This window comes from Propithecus coquereli, unplaced genomic scaffold (genome assembly GCF_000956105.1).
Source record: "Propithecus coquereli isolate 6110/MARCELLA unplaced genomic scaffold, Pcoq_1.0 Scaffold18, whole genome shotgun sequence".
Lineage (NCBI taxonomy): Eukaryota > Metazoa > Chordata > Mammalia > Primates > Indriidae > Propithecus > Propithecus coquereli.
Genome location: NW_012142745.1, coordinates 721234 through 746165, shown reverse-complemented (window position 1 = coordinate 746165; position 24932 = coordinate 721234). Strand labels below are relative to the sequence as shown.

Here is a 24932-nt window from a genome sequence, read left to right as displayed (position 1 = left end):
TGATACCACTGCAGTCCTCATCCAGGATACCATCATCTCCTGGACAGATTATTACAACAACCTCCTGACTGCTTGCCCTGCTTCCCACTCCCCACAATCCATTTGCAAGAGCAGAATGAAGAGTGATCCTTTTAGAATGTAAGGTAGATCACATCATTCCTCTGTTCAAAACCCTTCGGCAGGTGCCTACTCCATTCAAAGTAAAACCCCAAGTCTTCACCAAAGTCAACAAAGCCTACAACATCCCCCACACCCCATTACCTTTCTTTCCTCGCTCCATCCAAACAGGCTCCCATAGCTCCCCAGGCACACCATACATGCTTCCACCTCAGGGCCTTTGAAGTGATCAATCTCTCTGCCTAGGCTTTTCCCTCAGATGGCTGCACTGCTCACTCCCTCACCTCCTTCAAGTCTTTGCTCAAATGTCACCTTCTAGTGAGGCCTACCCTCGCCATACAATTCAGCACTCCTCATCCCCCTTTCCCTGTTTTATTTTTCTCCAGAGCTTTTATCGCTGTCCTGCATATTGTGTAAAATTCACTTTTTAAGTTTACTATCTCCCCTACTAGAATGGAAACTTTTGAGAGATAAGCACTGTTTTAACTCCACTGCCTAGAATAGTATCTGGCACATAGAAATCACTCAATACATATATGTTGAATTGAATTGAAATAATCTGGATAGGAGTAAATTATGGTAGTCCCTACAAAAGCATTTTTGCTAAAGTGTAAACAGAGTGGGCAATGAAGATGATGACTAAACAAAATTCCTTATAAAAATAAGGGCATCTTGTCTTTCATTTCTAAAACAATTGGAATTTAAAGAAAGGTAGAAAGGAATCTCTTCCTTTTATGCATGGAGAAATCAGGACCCTGGAAGTTTGTCATAAGCCATCCGTGAGTCAAGTTTAAGCTTTCCAATATTTCCAGTTAGATTACGATTCTAATGGGCCTAACACCCCTTTATGGTAAATTGTACAGTCTCCATAAATAACTGCCCTTCTAAACCAGCTGGAATTCCCTATACATTAAAACTCCGCTATATATTAAAACTAGTCACTAGGCCTGAGATGTCAAAGCAACCACATTTATCTGTTTAATCCTACCCTTTCCTATTCCAGCTCCACTGGCCTTGGCTTGAAAGTAGGTGACCACATGTAGCTCATTTAAGATGGAGGAAGCTGGAAGGCAGGGAAAGATATAAATAAGCCCCCAAACCAGGATCTTGTGTGAACAGGACACCAGTACTTCCAGCACCACCCAGAAGCTAAAAGAGGGGCTGGGCTTCCCAACCCCTTGCCCTGGGAGCTTCAAGTATGGTGAGGCACAATTTTTATTAAAAGAGTTTACAAAGAGAACTACCAAAAAAAAAAAAAAAAGAAAAGAAAAAAGATATACTCCCCACCCCCACTCAAGGATAGGAATGTTGGCTAAGGCTGGGGAACCCCTCAATAACAGGGACTGATGGCATTTATCCCAATATCCTAGAGCTGAGAAAGGCTCTGTCTTCATCACTGTCCTGGAGCCAGTGCTCCTAAAGCAAAAACCTCCTGGGAGGATTAAAGGTGCTCCAGAAAGGAAGAGATCTCTTGGGTAGAGGCTTTTCCCTAAGGTTGGGAGGCAGGTTCCTGGGGTCAAAGGCACATTATTACAGAAAAGACCCCTGGATGTAGAGAAGGAAGGAATCTTCTCTAGCACCAACAGTAATGAAGTTTACTGGTTGAAATCATCCTGAATCTGGGAGAAGGAAGGAGCTTTATATATAAATCTCTTCTAGTTTCTCAATCTTAGTTGAGTTGGCAGTTTATCTCTCTTTTTTAGTCTCTTTAGGTCTCAGTCAAGTTGGTAGCTTCTGTGGTAGAATAAGGAAGTGTTGGCAATAGTAGAGCAATGGAGGTTGAAGGCTGGACCCCAGGCATCTGGGATCACACGCTATGGGTTGGCCTCAGGAGGTGAATGAGTTTCCTGCAGTGTTTGGCAGAGGCAGGCCTAGGGCTGCTGTGTGGCAGTAACTGATTCCCCAGAGACAGCAAGGCTAATTTCTCACTGGCACCCAGGGACACCAGCACCTGTAGGATAGAGAGCAGATGATAGAACAAACATGAGGCTCAGAGAAATGGTGATATATGGCAGGTGCAGCGGACGCTCATTGAAGCCTAGCAATTCCCTCTCCAGAAAAAGGGGAAAAAAGGATATGGTCTCTTGGGGACACAGAATAGACCGAATGGGAGAAGAGAAACCTTGGAGATAGGAATCATCAGGACCAGAGGTTTACTTCCATTCTCTTTGGTTAGAGACCATAAAACCAAGCCACCAAAAGACTCATATACTTCTCCCCAGGAAGAGGTGATTAATGCCCCAGTGACTGGCAGTGAGGGGCAGGGGGGAGGATGGTAAATGGAAAATTCATCTGCAAGACACTGTCCCTGAGTTTCCTGCACCCAGGGAGGAACACAGCCTGGGTTTTTGGATGTCCCAATTCCTTACAGAATACCTCAGGGAAATGCTGTGAACTATAAGGGACCTGATCATCATGGTTCATAAGCCCCCTGGGGTATACCTGATGGATGCAGGGCTCCTGTTGGAGGCTCCGGAGGGCAATGAGGGCAGCCTCCTTCACGTTTGGCTGGGGGTCTCCACACGCCATCTCTAGGAGCCGCTGGGGTACTTGGCACTGTAACAGTTCCTCCCCTAACCCTTCAGGTCCCAAGTTGCCCAGAGCTGATGCAGCATTGCGCCGGATACCAGCCTGAGGATCTCCAAGTAGCTGGGTCATACTGGGCACTGCAGCTGTGAGGGCAGGTCCCAGAGGACCAGCCTGGTAGGCTGCGTTGCCAACAGCAAAGCTGGCACTGCGCCGCACAACAGGATCCTTGTCTCCAAGCCCCAGCAGCAGAAGGTTGAGCAGTCCAGACTGGCTCTGCAGTGCCCCACGCAGGGCCATGCTGTGTTGGAGCAAGTGTCCCAGGAGCCCATAAATGCGGGCACGCACAGAATTCTCTGGGTGGCCCAGGAGGCTGCGCAGGGGCCGATAGGATTCATCGGAGCCAGCCAGGAGCTCCTGGATAAAGGACAAGTGGCTGGGAGACAGTACCCGGGCTGTGTGGGCCAGCAGGGAGAGAAGGTCAGAGGTCAGCAGCGGCTGGTCACTCAGGAGGGCAACTGAGAGAAACGAGATGATAGTTCTAGGGGAGGCAACCACTGTGTTCACAAACTGCTTGAGAGAAGTGGGATCCATGAGGGCCAGGCGTGCGAGAAGGCTGATGGGCAGTTCAACTTGTGGCAACGGAAGATGGTAACAGCAGACCTGAGAGAATGGAGGTGCAGGTAAAAGGAGTCAGGGGGAGGGAGAGTATAATGTAGCTAGGTACAATGTCTCCCAAAAGCTGGGAGACAGAAAAGCCAAGCTATAGTGAGAAATGCCACAGAGAGCTGGAAGTCCTGCCTCACAGCACTCCACATGAGACACAATGTGGAGCCTGAGACAACAGGTTCTTTCCAAGTTCATTCCTTGTTCTGCAAGGGCTCAGTCACTCTGCTTTCAAAGACCCACTACATAATGCCAAGAATTGTCAGAGATGTGATTCCTAGCCAAGGAACTCAGCCTCTAGTGTCTAGACTAGGATGCTCTTCCCACTGAGCTCCAACAGAACAAGGTGAGGAACTGACAGAGAGAAGGAGGCACCAACTCAGCTCCAAAAGTATGCCTCTGTTCAGGCCTGAGTACTGTCTCCACTCCAACTCTTAGGTCAAGCCAGGTGCTCCACTCTTACAGGGGCCTGGAGCTATGGGGAAGTGAATTCGAGGACACAACGTTGGCTATCTTCCTCTCCCACCTAACAACTTCGTGCCTGGGTAGCTTCCAAGTACCTGCAGCAGGTGGGCTGTGACTTCTGAGTCCCTGAGGTCAGCCAAGATACCCACGAGGAGGTCAGCATCCACATCCAAGGCAAAGGGGAAACAGAGGAGCTGGCAGACAGACAGCACCACAACAGGGAGAAACTCAGACCCGTGAGGCCTAAGAGGGGAATGTAGAAGAAGAGATTTGGTCTTGCTCACATACCCTTTATAATTCTTCCCTCCCTTTTATCAAGTTCCCTTCCCTAGCTCCCTTCTTCAATCTCAGTGACTCCTTAAGTTTCTAGCTTAGTCCTTATCCCATTTCTTGCCTCATAGCTCAATGTGTCAGTGACTTCTCTCCTGTCTTCTCCCCCCACCCTCCCTCCTCATTGCCAACTCTCTGAATCTTCCATTCTCCTTCCTCTAGCTCAAACTCACGCCTGGTCAAGTTGATGCAGGAAGCTTGGGCAAAGCAGATGCTTCAGGATGGACATGAGGATACTTCCACGCTGGGACAGGTAGCTCAGGCATAACTGGGGCTCCTGGGTGAAGGTGGCCATGGCCAGGCTCAGCAGAGCTGCCATACCTGGAAACACAGAGAATAGAGACCCAGTGGGGCAGGCAAGAAGCCCAGATGCCCTCGCTTCCTCATAGCTCCCAGGGCTACCATCTATCCAGCCCCTTCCCCATCCTTAAGCAGCTCCATTGCAGACTTTGCCATCCTCTCCTCAGACAGCAGCAGAAGAAATCTCTGTGGGTTAGATCAGTTCTAGGCTACCTCCCCTTGAAGAGGGAGCAACACACTCCCACAAAGGAGGCCATGGTGATCTGACAGAAAGATACCTTGGGGTGAGATCAGAGTCCAATCTGGCTCTGGGCTTGGTGGACTGGAAAGCGATAGCTCCTCTTCCTGTGCAGATACCTCCTTGGGTAGCCTCAGGGCCATGGAGAAGCGGTGCCACAGAATTGTCCACATTTCTGAGTTAGCCACATCCCTGATCAGGTTAGCTTTCCCCTGCTGGAGACAAAAGTCAAAGAGGGTGGATGGGGAGGCAGAAGTCAGGAGTCCAAATGCTTTTTTTCATTCCTGTCCCTGACCTACATGGAAGAGAGTCCCAGAAATAATTCCTTCTGTTTTCCCACCTTGTATTTACCTGTTGTCTTATTCCTCTTTCTTGTCACATCTTAACCCCCTGACTTCTCAACACAAGTGTATACCTGCTGAAAACCAGAGATTTCTCCCCAATGAATCCCAAGGGATGCAGCTGAATGGTTTCCTTCAAAGGGCCCATATTGAGGGCAAGTGGGGCAATTCTAAGGCTAGTTTGAGTAGTTTGAGAGGACAGGCAAGTGTGGGTTGCTTCTTCATTTCTATTATCTGGTGCCTCCCCCAAAATGCCCAGTTGCTCTCTCTAAACATCTCATCTAACCCAGAATGCACCTGTACCTGGGTGAGGAGCTGCAGCAGAAGGATGAGGAGGCCATCATAGAATCCACAACTACCTGGTGGAGTCAGCCGGATCTGTCCAAGAGAGGCAAGAAAGATGCAGATCCCTGAGAGGGATGGGGTGGCCTCTAAACTAAGGCAGGTCAGTGATGGTACCATGGAGGGAATAGATTTGAGAGTCAACTGGAAGGCAGAATATATGGGACCTGCAGGAAGCCTTTGTATGGGGGAATAATGGGAAAGAGTCTCTGATGACTTCCAGGGTTCTGACTTAGCACTAACATTCATCCAGGAGCCTGTCACTAATGACACAACCTCTCTGAAGGTTAACTTCACCTGGAAAAAGCAGATAAGAATTATTACATTTGATGTATATATCTTTCAAATGCATTGTGGGATAACTTGTGTGAAAAGTGCTTTATAAACTACAAATAATTCTTCGCATATAAGGAATGACAATAATTTAATTATGAAGTCTATCCTTTTTACAAAATGAGGGAAATATGAGTTCCAAAAGATCTAAAAAGGAAAAGGGGCAAAGGTCTGGAAACAGAGAAAGCAGAAAGGAGGCTACATAAAGGACTGAGTTCCTGAAGAATTCACAGGATGTCAGCCACCTTTTCCATCTCAGTTAAGAACAAGCAGAGTGAAAACTGCAATTGAGGGGAAGAAACCACACATTAGGAAGGACTTTGGCAATGAGAGGACGAGCTTTTGGAGGAGGGGACTGAAGTAGGCAGGGACATCTTACTCCTCAGAAAACTTAGTTGGGTTCCCTTCCTTCTTCCCTCTCCAGAAATCTGAAGCCCTGACCAGTTTGGGCTCAAGGGGCCGATTATCTGGGATGGAAGGCTAGGAAAGGAAGGACTTTCTTTTCCATTCCTCGGTTTACTCTGGGCTTGCGGGCATTTCAGTCTTTTCCCTCTGAATGCAGTTGAGTATCTGACTCGGAGAAAACATGTCTGTGCCTTCCCTGGGAGGCCTCACCTCTGCAGGGGCAGACAAGGCATGTGTGGCTGCAGCAATCCATTCCATAGGCTGGAGCTCAAAGGTCACCCCTTGCTGACCAAGCTGTCCCAATAGACAGGCAGCTGCATTCTGTGGGAGAGGTAGAAGAGAGGAATGTCCAAATCTGCATGGTGTTCAGGACAGGCAGAGAGAGGATTTATGTCTCTGTCCTAGTCCAAAGAATGCCTCCAGAAATAGCTGCAAATGGGACAGTGACTCCTTCGCTCCCAGAAGAGTTGAATGAGAGGGTGAAAAGGGGAGGAAGATGAAGGGTGACAACTTACCACAAGAGAGACGACGTGTGAATGGGTAAAGAGAGTAGCAACTTCACTGCCTAGCTTCTCCATTCTGGAATAAGGAGACACATCAAGGGATGCAGCAGTAATAAAGGAGGTGAGTAAGTGGCCCTCCCTTTCCTTTAGATGGTGCCCTTCACCTAGGCTGTACATCCACACACAAGGCACAAAGTTGATGGGAATCTAGGTCTGTTCTTTGTAGAGAAAGCTTAACTCTCTGTCCCAATCACTCCTAAGGATAGGTTTTAGGGTGCTATTCCCCATATTCTGTGTCAGGATTAGCTATGTGGGTGGATTTCAGTGGAGAGACTCCACTTTATGACTCACCTGGAAGGTAGATCTTGGAGCCGAAAGATAAGAAGGGAGAGGAGGTAGAGTGTCACTTCAGCAGACTCTTCCCAATCCACTACTTTTACCTACGAAGGAAACCTAAGATATCAGAACCACCTCTGGTTGAGATGGTGGGGCCACTGTGAGACACCTACCTGTGTTGCTGGCCTACCTTGCCCTGGACCAACATCAACAGTGATTCCAAGGCCAGGGACTCTTGCCCTAGAAGACAGCACAGGCGCTCACTGACATGGCAGCAGGAGTAAAGAACCTAAGGGTGTGGGAAAGAGTCTTTCAGTGAGGCAGAGCAGCCCTGGGCTCTGCGATCGGAAGGCTCAGCTGAAAAGCAGGCCAGCCTCTCAACAGATTGGGTATCCACATTTGGGAGTGTGAGAGAACTTCTGCCTCCTGCTGTGAGACAGTGAGATAGGAACACTTCTCAGTTCCGGTGAAGACTGGCTAAGAGTGGGGTCATCTCAGCTGAACAGATTTAAAAGCAGAAAGGAGTCCTACAAGGGGGTCTCTTGATCAATCTCTCTCCATCTCTTTCTCTCAGTCCCTCTCTCTTGGTTTCTTCTCTCTCAGTCCCTGTGTCTGTCTGTCTGTCTGTCTCTCTCTCTGACCTAGGAGTTAAAAAGAAATCTGAGGTGCCAGGAGTTAGAAGCAAGTACCTTGAGAAGGTGTAGGCACAGGATGGGATGCTGCAGGCCAGAGATAAGGGATGGCCTCAGCTGGCTGCTGTCTTCAGTCAGCTGATTTGCCAAGTGCCAACAGACCTATGGAGACATACCTGAAACTCAATCCTATGCCATTACAATCTATTCCTCACGTATCTCCAATTGATCAAGATTCTCAATCCCTTGTTAGTCACTCTTCCGACGTTCACCAGAAGCCTTAGACCCCATTCTAATCCCACCTTCATACCCAATGGAGAACCAAAAGTCATGGCCTCGTTTGACCCCAGTATAGGCAAGTACAGAGGAAAGTGTTACTGGCCAAGAGGGAGCAAGAAAGCTGAGTCCTGAGGCCTTGAGAAAGCATCACCGGTGACTTCTGATCAGCTGCCCTCCCACCTGGGCAGTTTGTCATTGAGCTTTCTCCCTCCCCACCTGGCCACAGGCTCTGGGATTCTGGCTATATCCTGTTCTACAAGTGACCCAGACCCACGGTGGGAGCATCTGTTTCTGGAAATGGTGAATAAGGAGAGGCATAAAAGCTTGTTTTTCTGCCTTTCTGAGAAACTGGGACCAGCCTCCCCAACTCCTCTGGCAGTAGGGATGAGACGAACAAGCAACTGAAGCTCAGACCTGCTCCTTGGCCTCCCAGCAGCCAGGCAGTCCCACAGGAGCAGTGCATATAGCTGCCAGGGCAGAGGAAATGGCTCCAGGTAGATTCTCACTCTGCTCCCGCAGTGGCTGGCTCACTTGTGGGGCTCCTATGGAGAAAGGCAAAGAATGCTGGGTGAGGTCTGATTGTTTCTCTCAGATCCCCATTCATTATTTCAGGTCATACTTACTTAACTGAGCACCCACTAAATGCCAGGCACTATTCTAGGTGATGGCAGTAGATAGAGAAGAGCCTGACCTACGCAACAATTTAGTCAAGAGACCCTCCCCTCCCCACGCTGGTTACCTGGAGGGGTGTGGAAAGGGAGCTGTGGAACTGTCAAGCCATGAAGGAGCCCATCCAACACAACCCGCTGTGTAGTCAGCAGGCTCGAGTAAAATGCTTTGGCGATGGCCTGGCTGTTCCCATCCATGGCTTCACACAGGACAGTAAAGCACTAAAGGAAACAAGTACAAAGGTAGCATCAGGGCATCAGAAACTGACTGGGCTTAGTGTAAAAACCAAGAATATCCTGAGAACCCAAGTAAAGAGGATAAAAACCCAGGGCAACAGCTGTCTAATTCCAAGCATTCCTCACACAGACATTACATGATAACTGTCTTCATTCATGCTTCAAGGATAAGAATTTTAGGTGTCAATCCTATTCTCTGATCAGCTGCTCCCTAGATGATGTTTATCAAAGTGTTATCTGTGGATCATGAGTGTAAGAATTCCTAGAGATTCCTGGGTCCCCCCGAACTCATTCCTGCTGATTCAGAATTTCAGAAGGTGGGATAATGATTCCAAACTCCCCATGCTACTCATTACAAAATGACATAAGAAGTGCTGGCCAATAACATGAGTCACTGCTAGCTGAATTTTAGGTGAGACATTAAAAGCTTCCTGACTTGAAAGGGTGAGGGATATTAACATAGGATCTCAGACTAGCAAAATTTTGAATGGACTGCGAGCTGGAGACAGGAGTGTAGCCCAGATCTCTGCTCCCAATTACTGGTTTCATCAATCGCCAGGCAATTGTTTACTTCCTTGCGTGTACGTCTTTCTCTCTAATTATCTCCTCTGAGATCAGTCAAAACTCAGCTACTGTCTCATTCAATTCTCCATTCTCCTGCCCTTCACCTCCAAGGAATAAGGACAAGAATTGCATAGTTTACTAGTCCTTAGGACAAACAAGGTTGGGAAATACTAGATGACCTGAAAGTCTCTTCAAGAAGAAATATTAGTACTTCTATTTGTGGTGCCCTGAAATATGCCAAACTGCTTAATGCCTCTGGGCCTTTATATATGTTGCTCTTTCTGTCTGGAATGTCCTCCCTACTTTCCTGCCTCATCCACCTGGCAAACTGCTATGCATTCTTCAAATCCTAGCATAGGTGATTGCCTTCTTCAAGATTTCTTCTATGACCCTCCAAATAGTGTCAACTGCATCTTCTTCAGTGGTGTCCCTTTATTTTATGCAAAGTTCTAATGTAATTTCCACTGTTGTCCTTTATCACTTTTTCTCTCCCCTACTAGACTATCTCTAGTCCCTTGAAGACAAGGACTTTCTCTTACTCACATGGCATATGGCACATAGTAGGAAGTTAACAAATTTTTGTTGTATTAACTTGATCTACCCTATATAGTCATAAGAAAGGGGATGGGAGAAACATGGAGAATGACAGAAAAGACAGAAATCTGGAAGTGGAAGCAGATTACCATAAGGCTGTCCCTCCGCAAAGTCTGTTCATAGTCATCTGGTTGGGCCAGTAATTTCCCCAAGAGGTCCAGAAAGAGGCTGGCAGCCTCCTGAAACACCTGTAGGCTGGGAAAAAAATGATCCCATGATTTCTTCTCAATCCTCTACTAAAAGCCCTGGGTCAGTTCTGGGTAGGTAGGAGAACCTCTGCAAAGGGACCCATCAGAATGTTCCTCCCTTCTGCTCTAAGCACGTGCACACACACCACGCACACCACACACACACACACACATACACAGTCTCAACATTCACACCTTTCGAGCCCCTTCTTTGCCATTTTCTCTAGGTTATTGGTATCTTGACCCTCCCATTTAGGATCATGGTGACTGCTGACTCTTAGAACCTGAAAGTCTTAGCGCAAAGTTGGAGGTATCTTAGGGTCCTTAAGAAGACCAGCTGGGTTCTGAGGGGCCACTCAGCTAATCTCTAAACCCATGACAAATCATAGCTTCTCACTTGGCCTCTTTCTAGTAGGGAGGGTAGAAGAAATGGGGTAGAAACTGAAGCCAAATCGGCCAATGGTACAAAAGTTCCTTTTATCCCACCTGTCACCTGTCTGGCTCCTCTCCAGATTGAAGGTGCAGGCAAAGTAGGCCTGAATCACAGCCATCAGGTCCCGTAAGAAGGTCCCATACCAAGATTGCTATCAAGGAAAAGGAGAGAAATAAAAAGGGCAATGTGGAGGATGGAGACAAAGAATAGAAAAAGCAGGAAAAAGGATGCAGTCGAGATTCAGTCGAGTAGACTAATCAGAAAGGAACAGGGGAAAGAGAAGTATAGGCAGAGAGAGAAGATCTAGAGGTAACAAAGTGTCAGCCAGTGGGCTGTAAACAGCCTGGAAATATCTGTCTTATTTAGCCTGAATAGCATTTTGGAGTGTAGGAGGTTCTATTTTTCAAAAACCTTTTTTTCTAAATTCTTTAAAATCACTCAAGATTAATACTCATCAGCTTTCCAACTGCCTCAGCCCAGGCCCTGTTAAACATTTACTCTGACTCTGGAAGGGTTCTCCATCCTCTCCTTCCAGCTGCAGCAGGACACAGCATGAAGAAGTAGAGGTCTAGTCCCAAACACACTGAGTCTCGATCCTAGCTTTTCCACTTACTGTCTCTGCAACCATTTAAAAGTTAGTGACTGTGTATGAGTTAGTTAATCTCTGAACGTCAATACCCTGCTCTGTAAGATCAGGTCAATAAAGAGTAGGACCAAACAAATTTAAAGCATAGTACTCTAAATATTGGGAAATTATGCAGAAAAATCTGAATTTCTGCCTTCTCTCAGAAAACTGGAAGATCTGGCAACACTGTGTCCATATTTCCACATGGCAACAGTGGGCTGGAGCTGAGGAGAGGATGCCTCATTTAGAGTGGGCATGTGATCTCCACTTTATCATATTCCCCACTACTCGTATGGTCACACATTTAGCCTGCTTCACTGACTGACATTATCTGCCTGGCCCCCAGAAGACACTACAATTTGCAATTGATGAGGTCTACTAACTAGGAAGAGGAAGAAAGAAAGTAAAAGTCGGGCCAAATAGAGATGGCAGTACGAAGGAGAGAAATACAGGGAAAAGAACCTTCTATCAGTCTTCAGAGGCCCCTGGCATGGTGCTTACCTGCTGGATACTGTTGCTTTCCTGACTGTGCCTGAGTAGACTGAGCAGCAACCCAGGCAGCCCTGCCTCCCGGCAGAAGGAATACAAGGGGACAGAGTCACTGCAACTGCACAGAAGACTGCTCAGAACTCGGAGAGCAGGGAGGATGTGGGAAGCACCCTCCAGGATGCCTTTCAGGATCTGGGTGACCGGAGGGAAAGAGGAAGCCATTGATATTATTGGAAGTAAAAGAAGGAGAGCCACAGATACCACATATCCCCAAGGAGCTGGCAAAGCAGACTAAATGTTTGCATTCCTTTCTTTGGGAGTGTAAAACCCAGAGAAGGAGATCAGGGAAACAGGGGAACTGTACCAAGGAAGAGAACTATAGATAGTCGAGTCACCTGATACAGAGTCACCAGTGACCAAGGGGCAGGGGACCTCCCCCCAGATCTGTCTGTCAGACCCAGTGCCATTCCCATTTGCTCTCTCCCTTCTCTAGCCCTTCACCTTAAAAACAAAACATACACACATGCTTCTGAAAAGTAAAAACAATGGACACAAAACAATGTTATTCAACCCTAGATCAGGGGTTAACAAACTATGGCCCACAAGCCCAACACTTATTTGCATACAGCCTGCAAGCTAAGGACAGTATTATGTTTTTAAATGGTTTTTCTTCAAAAACAGAATAACATTTACATCAAATGTTTTACAGCACACCATTCACTGTTCTAAATCTTGGCATTTATTTGCTCATTTAATCTATATAACAACATTGTGAGGTAAATAGGATTACTCAATTATAGATGAAGAAACTGAAGCTTCTAGATAGGTTAAGTAGCCCAAGATCACCTAGCTAATGAGTAGTTCAGCTGGAACCCCAACTCTGGGAGTCATATCTCTAAAGGCAGAGCTTTCAACCTACTTCCCCACGTTAAAAGTTATCCAACACTAGGAGGACGATGTATTAGTGCAAAAAGACAAATACAAGGTACCAAGGTGATTCAATGAGAGAATGAAAGTTTTTTTCAACACATGGTGCTAGGACAACTGTATATTCACATGTAAAAAGATGAACTTAGATCCTTCTCTCACATTATATTAAAAAAAATCAACTCAAAATGGGTCAGAGACCTAAATGTAAGAGCTAAAACTAAAAAAATTTTGGAAAAAACATAAGAGAAAATCCTCAAGGCCTTAGGTTTGGAAAGATTTCTTATATATAACACCAAAAATATAATACACAAAGGGAAAAAATGGTTACTGGACTTCATCAAAATTCAAAATCTCTGTGCTGCAAAAGACACTGTTATGAGATGAGAATGAAAAGACAAACCATAGACTGGGAGAAAATATTTGTAAATCATCTATATGATAAAGGTCTTGAATTGAGAATGAATATAGAGCTGAATAAAGAGCTCTTACAACTCCATAAGACAAACTCAATTAAAAAATGAACAAAAGATTTGAATAGATATTTCACCAAAGAAGATATACAAATGGCTAATAAGCACATGAAAAGATGCTCCACATGCATATTAGAGAAATACAAATTAAAACAACAATGAGATACTATTTCATGCTTACTAGAATAGCTATAACAAAAAAGCCAGACAATAATAAATGTTGACAATGATGTGGAGAAATAGGGACCCTCACATGTTGCTGGTGGGAATGTAAAATGGTTCACCACTTTGGAAAATAGTTCAGCAGTTTCTTAAAATGTTAAATATAAATTTACCAGATAATCCAGAAATTCCAATCCTAGGTATCTACCCAAGGGAAATGAAAACATGTCTATACATAGACTCGCTTGTGAATGGTCATTGCAGCATTATTCCTAAAAGCCAAAAAGTGGAAACAACCAATGTCCACCAATTGGTCAGTGGATAACCAAAATATGATATATCCATACAATACTAATCAGCAATAAAAAGGAATGAAATACTGATACATGTTATATCATGAATAAACCTCAAAGACATCATGCTAAGTGAAAGAGGCCAGTCACAAATGACTGTATAGTATATAATTCCAATTATATGAATTGTCCAGAAAAGGCAAATCTATGAAATAGAGAGTAGATTAGTGGTTACCTAGGACTGAGAGTGATGACTCACTATAAATGGGTATCAGGGATCTTATTGGTGTGATGAAAATGTTCTAAAACCGTACTATGGTGATAGTTTCACAGCTTGGCAAATTTACTAAAAATCATTGATTGTACATCAAAAAAGAATAAATTTTATGGTACATAAACTATACCTCAATAAAGTTGTTTAAAAAATAAAGAAAATAATCCTAGCACTCTGGGAGGCCGAGGCGGGTGGATCGCTCAAGGTCAGGAGTTTGAGACCAGCCTGAGCAAGAGCAAGACCCCGCCTCTACTAAAAAATAGAAAGAAATGATCTGGACAACTAAAAATATATATATAGAAAAAATGAGCCGGGCATGATGGCGCATGCCTGTAATCCCAGCTACTCAGGAGGCTGAGGCAGTAGGATCGCTTGAGCCCAGGAGTTTGAGGTTTCTGTGAGCTAGGCTGATGCCACGGCACTCTAGCCCGGGCAACAGAGTGAGACTCTGTCTCAAAAAAAAAACATAAAATAAAGAAAAGAGAGGGAAAGTGACACAAGCAACATAGTTTGCTGAGTTCCCAGGAAGGAAGAGGGACACTGTGTCTCAGAGAAGCAAAGAAAGGCTTTGTAGGAGGGAACACTAACTTTGAATGCTAATTGAGCAAAATATTATCCCCCCAAAGAGGATCTTACTCTTCTTACTAGTATACCTGTAGTACAAAATATTGTATACTCAATTGTTACATTTACATTTTTAATTTCATGAATAAAAATTTTGTGGAAATGTGTTTTTCCTCATTATATAAGTACTTACATAATATCCTCCATTTTTGCCTCTTGGCCCACAATGCCTAAAATATTTACCATCAAAAAAGTTTGTTGACCCCTGCTTTATAGATATTTTTCCCTTCAGAAAGAGAAACCTGAGGCCTGCTCTTTCTATGTGACTAAAGGAGGTTAGCAAACCTCCTCAAACTAAGCAGATAGTCTGAAAGAATTAGAAAAGGACGAATTTTCCCTTTCTCCTTATGTCAATGTATTTTAATGCTTCATCTGTGGAAATAATCTCAAATCCCTTCCACAGCATCCTCCTGTCCGTTACCTGCCCTCCGTACTGGTGCAGCTGACTCTGGATGCGCTGGCAGAAGTCAGGATTACACAGCAGGGTGAGAGGGGCCTTCAGTTGAATGGATACAGGCTCGGTGGTCTCTAACAGGTGCTGCCACTCATCATCACTGTCTGGCTCCTGAGGCAGAGGGGAATGAGAGGGGTCAGGAGAAGTGTGTAAATCTAAAGGTAGTAGCTCCCACCCTGGGGTTACAAACCCTGGGGAATCATGAAGTAACGTAAGAATCCATTGACACATTTAGCACAGATGTATTTCCTCAGGCACCAGTTTAGCACATTGAGTGCCATGTCAGTTGTATTTAACTCAGGCTAGTTTTGAGCCAGGGGCCTCCTGAAGCAAAACCCTGCAGTTGGTTCGTGAAAATCTTAACTCATTGATGTTCTTATTAATATTGACAATTTAATTCTAAAAACGTGGATTGCATTGCATAGAACTCACAAACTGGAAACAACACAAAATAACAAATTAGAAAGGATTGTTTTGTTTTGATAAAACACCAGGGCCCTACGGAAAAAAAATTTTTTTCTAGTGTGGCCGTCAATGTGTTAAAAAGGTATAGCTGGCAGTATGTGAGAGGTCTTGAAAAGTCTCTTGGAAAGTCTCTGGTATATGTGCATAAAGAGATACCTAGAAAGATGTCCATTGCAGCATGGTTTATAGAAAGTTTAAAAGGAAACATCATAAAGTCAGTCACTAGGGAAATAAAAAAACATGGTACATCCATTAGAAAACACTACGAACTGATCAAAAAGATTGTGGTGCTGAGAATTATCACTTACGTCGTATCCCTACCAAAAACGTATAACCTGAATCTAATCATGAGAAAATATCAATTTGTGGAACATCCTACAAAATAACTGACTATGTAGCTCAAAACTGTCAGTCATAAAAGACAAAGAAAGACTAGGAACTGTTCCAGATCAAAGGAGGCTAATGAGGTATAACAACTAAATGCAATGTGTGATACTGGATTGGATTGTGGACCAGGAAAGAAAAAAAATTGTTTACAAAGGACATTACTGGAGCAATTGGCAAAATTTTAATATGGTCTATAGATTATTAATCTATTTACTGTAACAGTATTATATCAATGTTAAATTTATGACTTTTACAATGGTACTGTGGTAGTGCAAGTGAACAATACACTAACGTATTTAAGGGTAAAGAGACGTGTCTGCAACTTACCCTAAGATGATTCAGAAAGAAGATATGTCCACATAGAGAATCATAAAGCAAATGTGACAAAACTTTAACAACTGGTCGATCTGGGTAAAAGGATTGCTATGGTTTGAATGTTTCTGTCCTCTCCAAAACTCGTGTGTGAGAAACTTAATTCCCTATGCAACAGTGTTGGGAGGTGGGGCCTAGTGAGAGGTGGTTAGGTCATCAGGGCTCTGCCCTCATCAGTGGACTGATGTTATAAAAAGGGCATGTGGGAGTGGGCTCACTCTTCTTATGCAATGTGAGGACATAGCATTCCCTCCTTCTGGAGGACACAGCATTCAAGGTGCCATCTTGAAGACTAGGCCCTAACCTGCAGGCACATTGATCTTGGACTTCCCAGCCTCTAGAACTGTGAGAAATAAATTTCTGTTTTTTATAAATTACTGTTTCAGGTATTCTGTTATAACAGCACAAAACAGACTAAGACAAGGGTATACAGGAATACTTTATGGTATTCTCACAATTATTCTTTAAGTTTGAATTTATTTCAAAATAAAAAGTTAAAACCCTAGAAAAAACACAAAAAATTGAGGTAGAACTATATGCTCTTGTTCTCTAGTGTAGAAAGATCCCTAAAACAGATTATATAGTAAAAGAGGTATGATGCAAATTAATACAGATAGCATGAGCTCAGTAATGTAAAAACAGCCAAACTGCATATATTGCTCTGTGTGCATATACATGTATGTGAAAATACAGAAAGTCTGGAAGGGAACAGAATAAGTTAATGACTGGACACCTCTGGGACTAAGGTCAGGCTCAAGAAGGACTTTCATTTTTACCTATGTGTTCTAATTTTTTTTTTTTTTTTTGAGATAGGGTCTTGTTCTGTCACTTGGGCTTCTTCTTGCCTCAGCCTTCCAAGTAGCTGGGATTACAGGCACACACAACCATGCCGGGCTAATTTTTCTATTTTTTGTAGAGACAGCCTTTCACCCTTGCTCAGGCTGGTCTCAAACTCCTGGCCTCAAGCAATCCTCCTGCCTCAGCCTCCCAAAGTGCTGGGATTATAGGCATGAGCCACCATGCTCAGCTCTAATTTTTAAAAATTACATGTTCAGATACTGTGCAATTAAAATCTATAAATTAATAATATAGCAATTTTTAACAAAAAGGAAGCTCATACCTAGAGGGTTGGGAATCACTGTTCTAGAACAATATCTACCTAGACCCAACAACCCATGGCAGGGACAAGGCCAAGAAGAGCCCCTAGGGCTCACCTCGTGTTCTAGGCATGAGCCACCATGCTCAGCTCTAATTTTTAAAAATTACATGTTCAGATACTGTGCAATTAAAATCTATAAATTAATAATATAGCAATTTTAACAAAAAGGAAGCTCATACCTAGAGGGTTGGGAATCACTGTTCTAGAACAATATCTACCTAGACCCAACAACCCATGGCAGGGACAAGGCCAAGAAGAGCCCCTAGGGCTCACCTCGTGTTCTAGGTCCACTGCGTCAATGCTCCGCTGGCCCACCACCTCTGGCCTCAGCTCTGGGAATGCTTGTTCACAATCTGAAGTGATCCGGTTTTCCCTGCCAGAGGAAGCCAGGGAGTAGGATGAGTTCCAGACCTGTAAGTCTTAGGGTTCATTAACTTGGCCCTCCCCCTAGGCCTAGGATAAGAATGAGAAATAAATCATATAACATTAGATAGAGGAGATTTCTTTCTGGGATATGGAATATGACCAGTATAGGGTATGTTGACCACTACACAAGTATCTTTGTCCTCCCACTTTAGGTCGCATTGTCAAGTCTACTTTGCAGTTTTCACCTCTGGCTCTCAACTCAAACAATCTTCCCTTTTGGATGGAGACAGTCCTTTCCCTTTCAGTCTATATACAACTGAGGCATGAAGAAGAGAAAGTCCTCAGGTTTCCTGATGAATTAGGAAAGCATCTGTAATTAGAACCCAAGAACCCAGGACTCAGACTTCTAGGGCCCTGTCCATATTTAGGCAGTGGCTAGTGACAGGAACCATTTCATATTTGCTTTGGGTAGAGTCAAAGAATTGCCCTACAAATCCCTAGCGATACTGTCCTCACCAAGGTGCAGCGGGGGCCTCTCCAGTCCCCCACTCAGCCCAGCTGCTCTTCATTTCTGAGGCCAAGATCCCAGCCAGGAGGCTTGGTTCCTGAGGAGTGGCTCTTAGTCTGGGTAGAGGGCCTGTTCCAGGAGCTACCTTGCTGGTCCCGTCCTCTTGCTCAAGGGCAAGTCCTGTGTTCTGGTGTTTCTGTGGGATACGGGTGGGAGACACTGATCAGAAATATTTGGTTGCCATCGGGCGGCCTATTCATGGCCCCTTCCCAACCCTAGGAAGTCACTCTCCTTCTCCACCTCCCCCAGTCACTAGTCTGGTCATGTTACGTATCTTCCTCTGCTCCACACACCTTCTGCTTGGCCTCCTGAGCCATGCGTTTACAGGCCCGACGCAAGATGCAAGACTGACTGCCCTTGGGGGCCAATCGATGGACCTGTTCCTCCTTTAGGACCTGAAGTTCTGGGGGTAGGCGACTGGTGAATGGGGTACCCAAATCTGGGCCTGCTGGCTCAGTTATTACTGTAGGGAGGGAAGAGGGGGAAGACATAGCCACCATGTTCACTTGGCAAGGAACAACTTGAGTGTCTCCAGGCTTCTGTGGAAGATCCTTTTGACAAAATAACAAAGAGAGAACAGGGTTGCTAGGGAAATAGCTAAGGGGAGTAGACTGAGGAAAGTACTGGGAAGTGAAAGAGCCCTAGGAACCCTGATGACTCACTGGTGACACGACCAGCAATAAACGGGTGATGTAAGAGGTCTGGCCAGGACAGACGCTGCTGGGGGTCTTTGGTGAGCAGTCCCTGCAGGAAGTTCTGTGGAGAGAAAAAATGCCCCATCAGCCCTTCTTTCACTTCCCTTGAGGCTCTCTACCTTATCAGCAGAACTGGCAAAATAAGACTCCCACATCCATTCTCACAGCAGACTAGCTGCTCTTGATCACTCTGTAACCCTTGTCTTAGGCCCCATTTTCCTGGCTGAAATCATGGACAGACCACCGCCTCGCCTCCCAGGAAGTCCCGATTCCTGTTGATGGACATTTTGTATCCCCAGAAGTAAAAACAGAAATCTCAATGTCACCAACTTTGTGAAGAAAGGAGAAAAAACTGGGAGAAAAAGGGGATGTCACCTTCATAATCATCTTCAGAAAGCAAACATTCAAAAGAGTTCCAAACTGCTCACTTTGCCATCCCTTCCTTTTTTTAAAATTTGAGATAGGGTCTTGCTACATTGCCCAGACTGGCCTCGAACTCCTGGGCTCAAGTGATCCTCCCATCTCAGCCTCCCAGGTAGCTGGAACTACAGGTGCACACTACCATGTCCAGCCTGCCCTCCTTTTGATTATGGTTTATTTGTGGCTGTGTAGGAACAGATACATTTATGGTTAAAAACACACTCACACACACAATTAACTGTATAAAGATGTGTTTGGGAGCAGTCAAAAACAGAAATCTTTCAGCAAGTCTTCAGAGGTGGAGGGGTAGGGACACTGTTTCTGAAAAGGGTACATCTATTATCAGGTGTCCTTGGAAAATCCTCAATTGGGCCTGAAATAATAATAGAAGGTACTAATTGATTATGACCACTGTTCTACCATTAAACAGACCACCACTTATACAAGGGGATCTGTATAACTATGGCTCTTGCTGAAGATACCTGCATATCTGCCCTAAGGGAAAATGAATATCCTACATATACCTCCCCCAACTGAGTTTCCTTTGTTAGATTCTTTTTGATAATTATTTGGGCCTCCACAACTAAATAGGTTGGGGAGAAATTTGTCCCTTTTCATCTTAGATAAAGCAAAGGAAAGTTATAATGAGATTTTATTCTGGGAGAAGATGACATTTAAATTCCATTGACAGCCCATAATCTTGCCCTAGATAAGAAATAAAAAGGGTCCTACTCCTCTCTGCTCCACATTAGCTCCTCAAGCCTGCTGAGACTTAACTACAGTGAGCAAGCACCACCTCTACCATCTGACCCTAATCACTGAGTCAGTCCCACCAGCTCTACCATCTGCCCCTAATCACTGAGTCAGTCCCACCAGCTCTACCATCTGCTCCTAATCACTGAGTCAGTCCCACCAGCTCTGGCCATACCGATGTCTGAAAAGGACTGAAAGTTGTGTGGGCAATATCTAGATATCATGTGGACATTGCATCTGATAGGAAACAAGTAGAATACAGGGTACGTAAAAGGACCTGGCACTTAGCACTTAGCAAGGCACCAGATCTGCCTCTTATGTCTTGAATGTACCTCGTGATAAAGCATAGCCTGGCTCAAACAAAGGCTACCATTCCCAAGTTTGGCAGACCCCAGAACACATTCCCAGAATAAGCCACTGCAGTAGAAAAGCAAAGCTGCCTGGCCCAGCTCTTGCATTTATTCAGTAACTGCAAAGTCCTGTCCAGCTCTGGAAAAGGATTTTGGAAAAGGGAACAGAGGTAGAGGGAGACAGGGACAAATAATCTCCCTTTCAATATTCGTTACCTTAAAGCAGGGACTGATGGTGGAAGGCCAGCGCACAGGGTCCTTGAGAATGAGGCTGACCAGCTGAAAGATGCTCGTGGTATAGAAGGGAGGGGTGCCTACAGCCAGCTCATACAGTATACAGCCCACAGACCAGAGGTCTGCTGTGTGGTCATATGGCCGCTCCTCCACCAGCTCTGGAGACATATAGAGTGGCGTGCCTTTGATGGATGTCAGCACCATTGTGTTGGTGCTCATAGCCCGGGCAAATCTGCGGAAGATGATGGGAAATGGAAAGGGAAAAGATATTCTATACCTGGTCACTACTACCTATCATAGTATGAGATAATCCAAACTGGAGCAGAGTGAGCACTTTTAATTAAGTTCCAAAAGACCCAGCAGGAGTCCCAGTCTCCATCTCAGGTTCTAAAATGAGACCCAAGTAGGTCAAGCATATGGTCTAAGACTCTCTGCAGAACTGGAAGCACAGATGGAAGCTCAGAATCCTTACCCAAAGTCACAGAGCTTGATGCCACCACCCTTGGCAAGGAGAATGTTCTGGGGCTTCATGTCTCGGTGCAGAATGCGGTGGGAATGCAGATAGTACAGAGCTGACACCAACTGGGCAGCAATGACCTGAACCTAAGCGTTGAATAGGCAGGAGAAACAAAGAAAAGGTCTGAAGAAGGAGCTGGTTGACAAGCCCAAAGATTTGTCTTAATACCACTACTGTGTGATCTTTTCTTCCTTCCCTTTCTTCCAGAGCTTCACACTATACCTTCCTTAGCTCTTGCTCACCTTAATTCATTCTTTCCTTTGTTCATTCAATCATTCATTCAAGTAAAATCTGTTGAATCTCACTTACTAGCTGCATGACCACAAGCAATCTATTTTGTGCCTTTCAAATTCATCATCTATAAGGTGACAATATATTTTATGATACCGCCTACCTCATAGGATTATTATGAGGATTAAATGAGTTAAAGTATGTAAAGTTATGCTCAGAATGGTGCCTGGCACTTAGCAAACATTCGATATACATTACTTAATTAAATTATTTGAATAAGTAAAACAAAGCCCCTTTCCTTAAGAGAAGTCAAACAAGACAGATAAAACGAATAAGATGATTACTTACAACTGCTCAGTTGTAGTAGTGACAAGTGCTCAGAAGGAAATGGAGCGCTGTAATAAGGAATTCCGAGGGGGCCTACTTGCTAGGGTACAGAGAAACCCCTAGAATAAATGTGGGTGGAGAATGTGTTCAACCAAATCCCACTGCTAATCACTTTGCCCTGGTGGCGAATTCTGCCTGACCATAACCTTTACCCTTACTGCCTCTATGGTACTACCACACTGGCCCTTCTTCCCTAAAGATACCTAATAACAACAACATTAATAATAGCCAACTATTTAAACACTTTACATGAACTAACTCATTAATCCTCACAATAGCCTTATGAGCCAGACATTATCATCTCCATTTTACAAATGAGGAAACCAAGTGCAAAGAGATGAAATAACTTGTCTAAGGGGACCCAGCTAGTAAGGAGCAGAGATAAGCTTCCTACTCAGATATTTTGGTTCCAGTGTTCACGTACTTTACTCTCACCACACTGTCTCTGTACACACTTAGATTCTTATATTATTCTCAGGAGTCTTTAAAATGGAGACTCTCAGTGCCCTCAGCTTGCCCTACCAGTCCTTAACCTGGAGAGAGGTAAGGGGTGGGGAGAAGTTTAAGGCAGGAAACATACCTGGTCTTCAGGAAGTTTTCCGTCATCTTCCAGGATCTGAAAGAGCTCTCCCTCAGCATAGTCTGTCACCACCACCACCTGCCGGGAGAAGGCAGTGGCACCAATGGCTCCAGATTCATGCATTCTGAGGTTGGGAAGTTCCTATGACCCTTCTGCTTGGGGAGAGGTGACCCAAGACCATCAAAGCATACCTCTTTGTCAGTCTCAAAGCTGTCAAGCATATGCACAATGTTGGGATGCCGTAGACCCCGCATGATTTCAATCTCTCGTTGCAGATTCTTCAGCTCTTTCTCTGAGCGCCCCAACTTTGGGATGAACTTCAGGGCCACCACCTGTCAGTGGTGAGGAGAAGAGTTAGTACCTAACTACACTATTGAAAAGAGCTATAATTTCAACTTTAACCTCAGAGCTCCAGAACTAAAACTTTAGACTGTTTGAGTAACTCTTATTATTTCTGTTAGTCTTCCACCTCCACTTTCCCCATGGTTCCCTGTCCTTAACAAGGCTTCCTCCACCCTTCACCCGAGGAGGAAACAGCCTCTGCCAAAAAGACCCCTTTGGTGGAATCTAGGAGAGGTATTCTCATCTGACCAAGATGAGATTTAGGGGAAAGGGAAGGAAGAAAAAATGAAGAGGGAAGAATAATTTCAGGTGGTTTACCTCTTCCTGCATGGTATGCTAGAGACTAACAATAATATTTATTTATTGCTCACTAGGTGCTAGGCACTGTACTAAGTGATTTAGTGTGACATCATATTTAATCCTCAAACCCCATCAATCGGATACTGTTCTTGTCCCCATTCTATAGGCAAGGAATTTGAGACACAGGGAGGTTAAGTAACTTTTCCATAATTCTTTTTTTTTTTATTTTTTATGTTATTTATTTTTTTACAGAGAGGGTTTCACTCTGTCACCCAGGCTGGAGTGCAGTTGCATGATCACAGCTCACTAAGTAACCGGCTCCATAATCAAGAAAACATTTTTTAATAGTTTTTTTTTGTGTAGTTCTCTTATGCTTCAAGTTCCAAGACCAGTAAGATTTGCTGACTAGAACTTTGTAATTTTCTGTTGCACTGATGCATTCCCTTTTGAGTTTCTTTCCCAGAAACAGTGGGGCCTCCTTGCAGCCACAAGGTAACTACAAAGCCTTATACCATCTGTTTGACTGGAGAAGACAAGTGACACCCTATCACAGATTGTGCCCAAGGATCTGCTGAGCAATCCACTCCCCACATCCCGCCTGTAAACGAGGCTGAAAGAATCGCCAATATTAACCCCTAGCTCATTATACTACTAAAATTCCCACCCTGGGAGGGACCTATCCATCATTTTTTGATCATGGGATATATGTAATAGCATGATTTCACTGCACTTGTGTGCCCTGCACTCTGTCCCAAACATGTAATGATGCTCACTTCCCTCACGCATTATTCATTTCACCTCCAGAAAAACCCCTGGCCCTGTTGGTTGTGGTGAATTTAAGGCAGTCCATACTTCCCACCTCCCACTTGACATGTTTCCAGCAATAAATCCTTTCTTCTTTGACAATCCTCATCGTCTCAGTAATTGGCTTTCTTTGCAGTGAGCAACTGTGAACCCCACTTTTGGGTTCGTTAACAACTACAGCCTGAACTCCTGGACTCAAGTGATACTTATGCCTCAGCCACATGAGCAGCTGGGACTACAGGTGTGCTCCACCACACCTGGCTAATTAAAAAAAACAATTTTTTTTAGAGATAGGGTCTGCTATATTGGCCAGGCTGGCCTCAAACTCCTAGCCTCAAGTGATCCTCCAGCCTTGGCCTCCCAAAATGCTGAGATTACAGGCACCACACTCGGCTAACTTGTCCATAATTCTAAGGCTCAAAAGTGGTGAAGCTGGAATTTGGACCTAAGTAATCCAACTTCAGAAGTCATACTCCATAAGAAGTATGAAAAAGTCAGTACCTTAGGAATACAAGTTGGTATAAAGGCCCATTTTCCACTGGAGTTGGGGGTACCAGATCTTACCCAAAAGACATCCCACCTGAGCACTGTATTTTCTTCGTCCCTTGTACACCCTCCCAAAAGAGCCTTCTCCAATCATCTCCAACACGTGGTACTTTTCCATTTCAGAGGTTTCAGGATCTCCCAGACAGAAGAAGGTAGAGATGGTAGTGAAGAGCTATAGATCTAGGGTGACATCCACACATCTGGGAGGCCTGATTGGGCACGGGAGACGGTAAACGTTAGCCGTCTTGCCTTTTCCTCTTTTTCACAATAATCCAGGCCTCAGAAACATGGTAGGGTGGAATGGATGGAAAGATGATGAGACCTGGAACAAACATAGTGCCTCCTTGGGGTTCCTCCCCGTTCTTCAGTCCCCTCCTGTCCCCCACCCATCCCCAAGCCCACCTGACACCATGTTTTCCTACTCCCTTCACTCAGTCTCCCCCAAGTTCCTGCCACTCCCAACCCCTTCGGCACCTCCTCCCGGAACCCTGCCCTTGTACTTCGCTGGCCAAGGCCCCCTCTCTTACCCCCTGACTAGAAGCTCCAAGCTCCTCGGGCGGAGGGACGCCGGCCCTGGCCTTGAGGGCCCCATCCCTTCTGGCTGCCTGCGTACTTTGCCTTACTTATAGTTTTTCTCC

At 44.8% G+C, this 24932-nt stretch overlaps 1 protein-coding gene across 1 annotated transcript; it reads right to left on the bottom strand.

Moving 5' to 3' along the window:
* Nucleotides 1–1693: 1693 nt before the first annotated feature.
* STK36 (serine/threonine kinase 36) lies at nt 1694–24483 on the bottom strand. The gene is made up of 26 exons (XM_012642572.1): nt 24329–24483; nt 22494–22634; nt 22303–22380; nt 21060–21190; nt 20570–20819; nt 18798–18891; nt 18429–18598; nt 18084–18271; nt 17475–17574; nt 14786–14929; nt 11624–11803; nt 10551–10648; nt 9966–10071; nt 8553–8703; nt 8228–8355; nt 7592–7696; nt 7093–7191; nt 6918–7006; nt 6579–6642; nt 6274–6384; nt 5287–5361; nt 4683–4857; nt 4278–4425; nt 3870–4017; nt 2560–3306; nt 1694–2068 (listed from the first exon to the last, which is right to left on the bottom strand). The coding sequence occupies exons 1-26, from the start codon at nt 24410–24412 to the stop codon at nt 1925–1927; spliced, it is 3948 nt and encodes a 1315-aa protein (XP_012498026.1). The 5' UTR covers nt 24413–24483; the 3' UTR covers nt 1694–1924.
* Nucleotides 24484–24932: the final 449 nt, after the last annotated feature.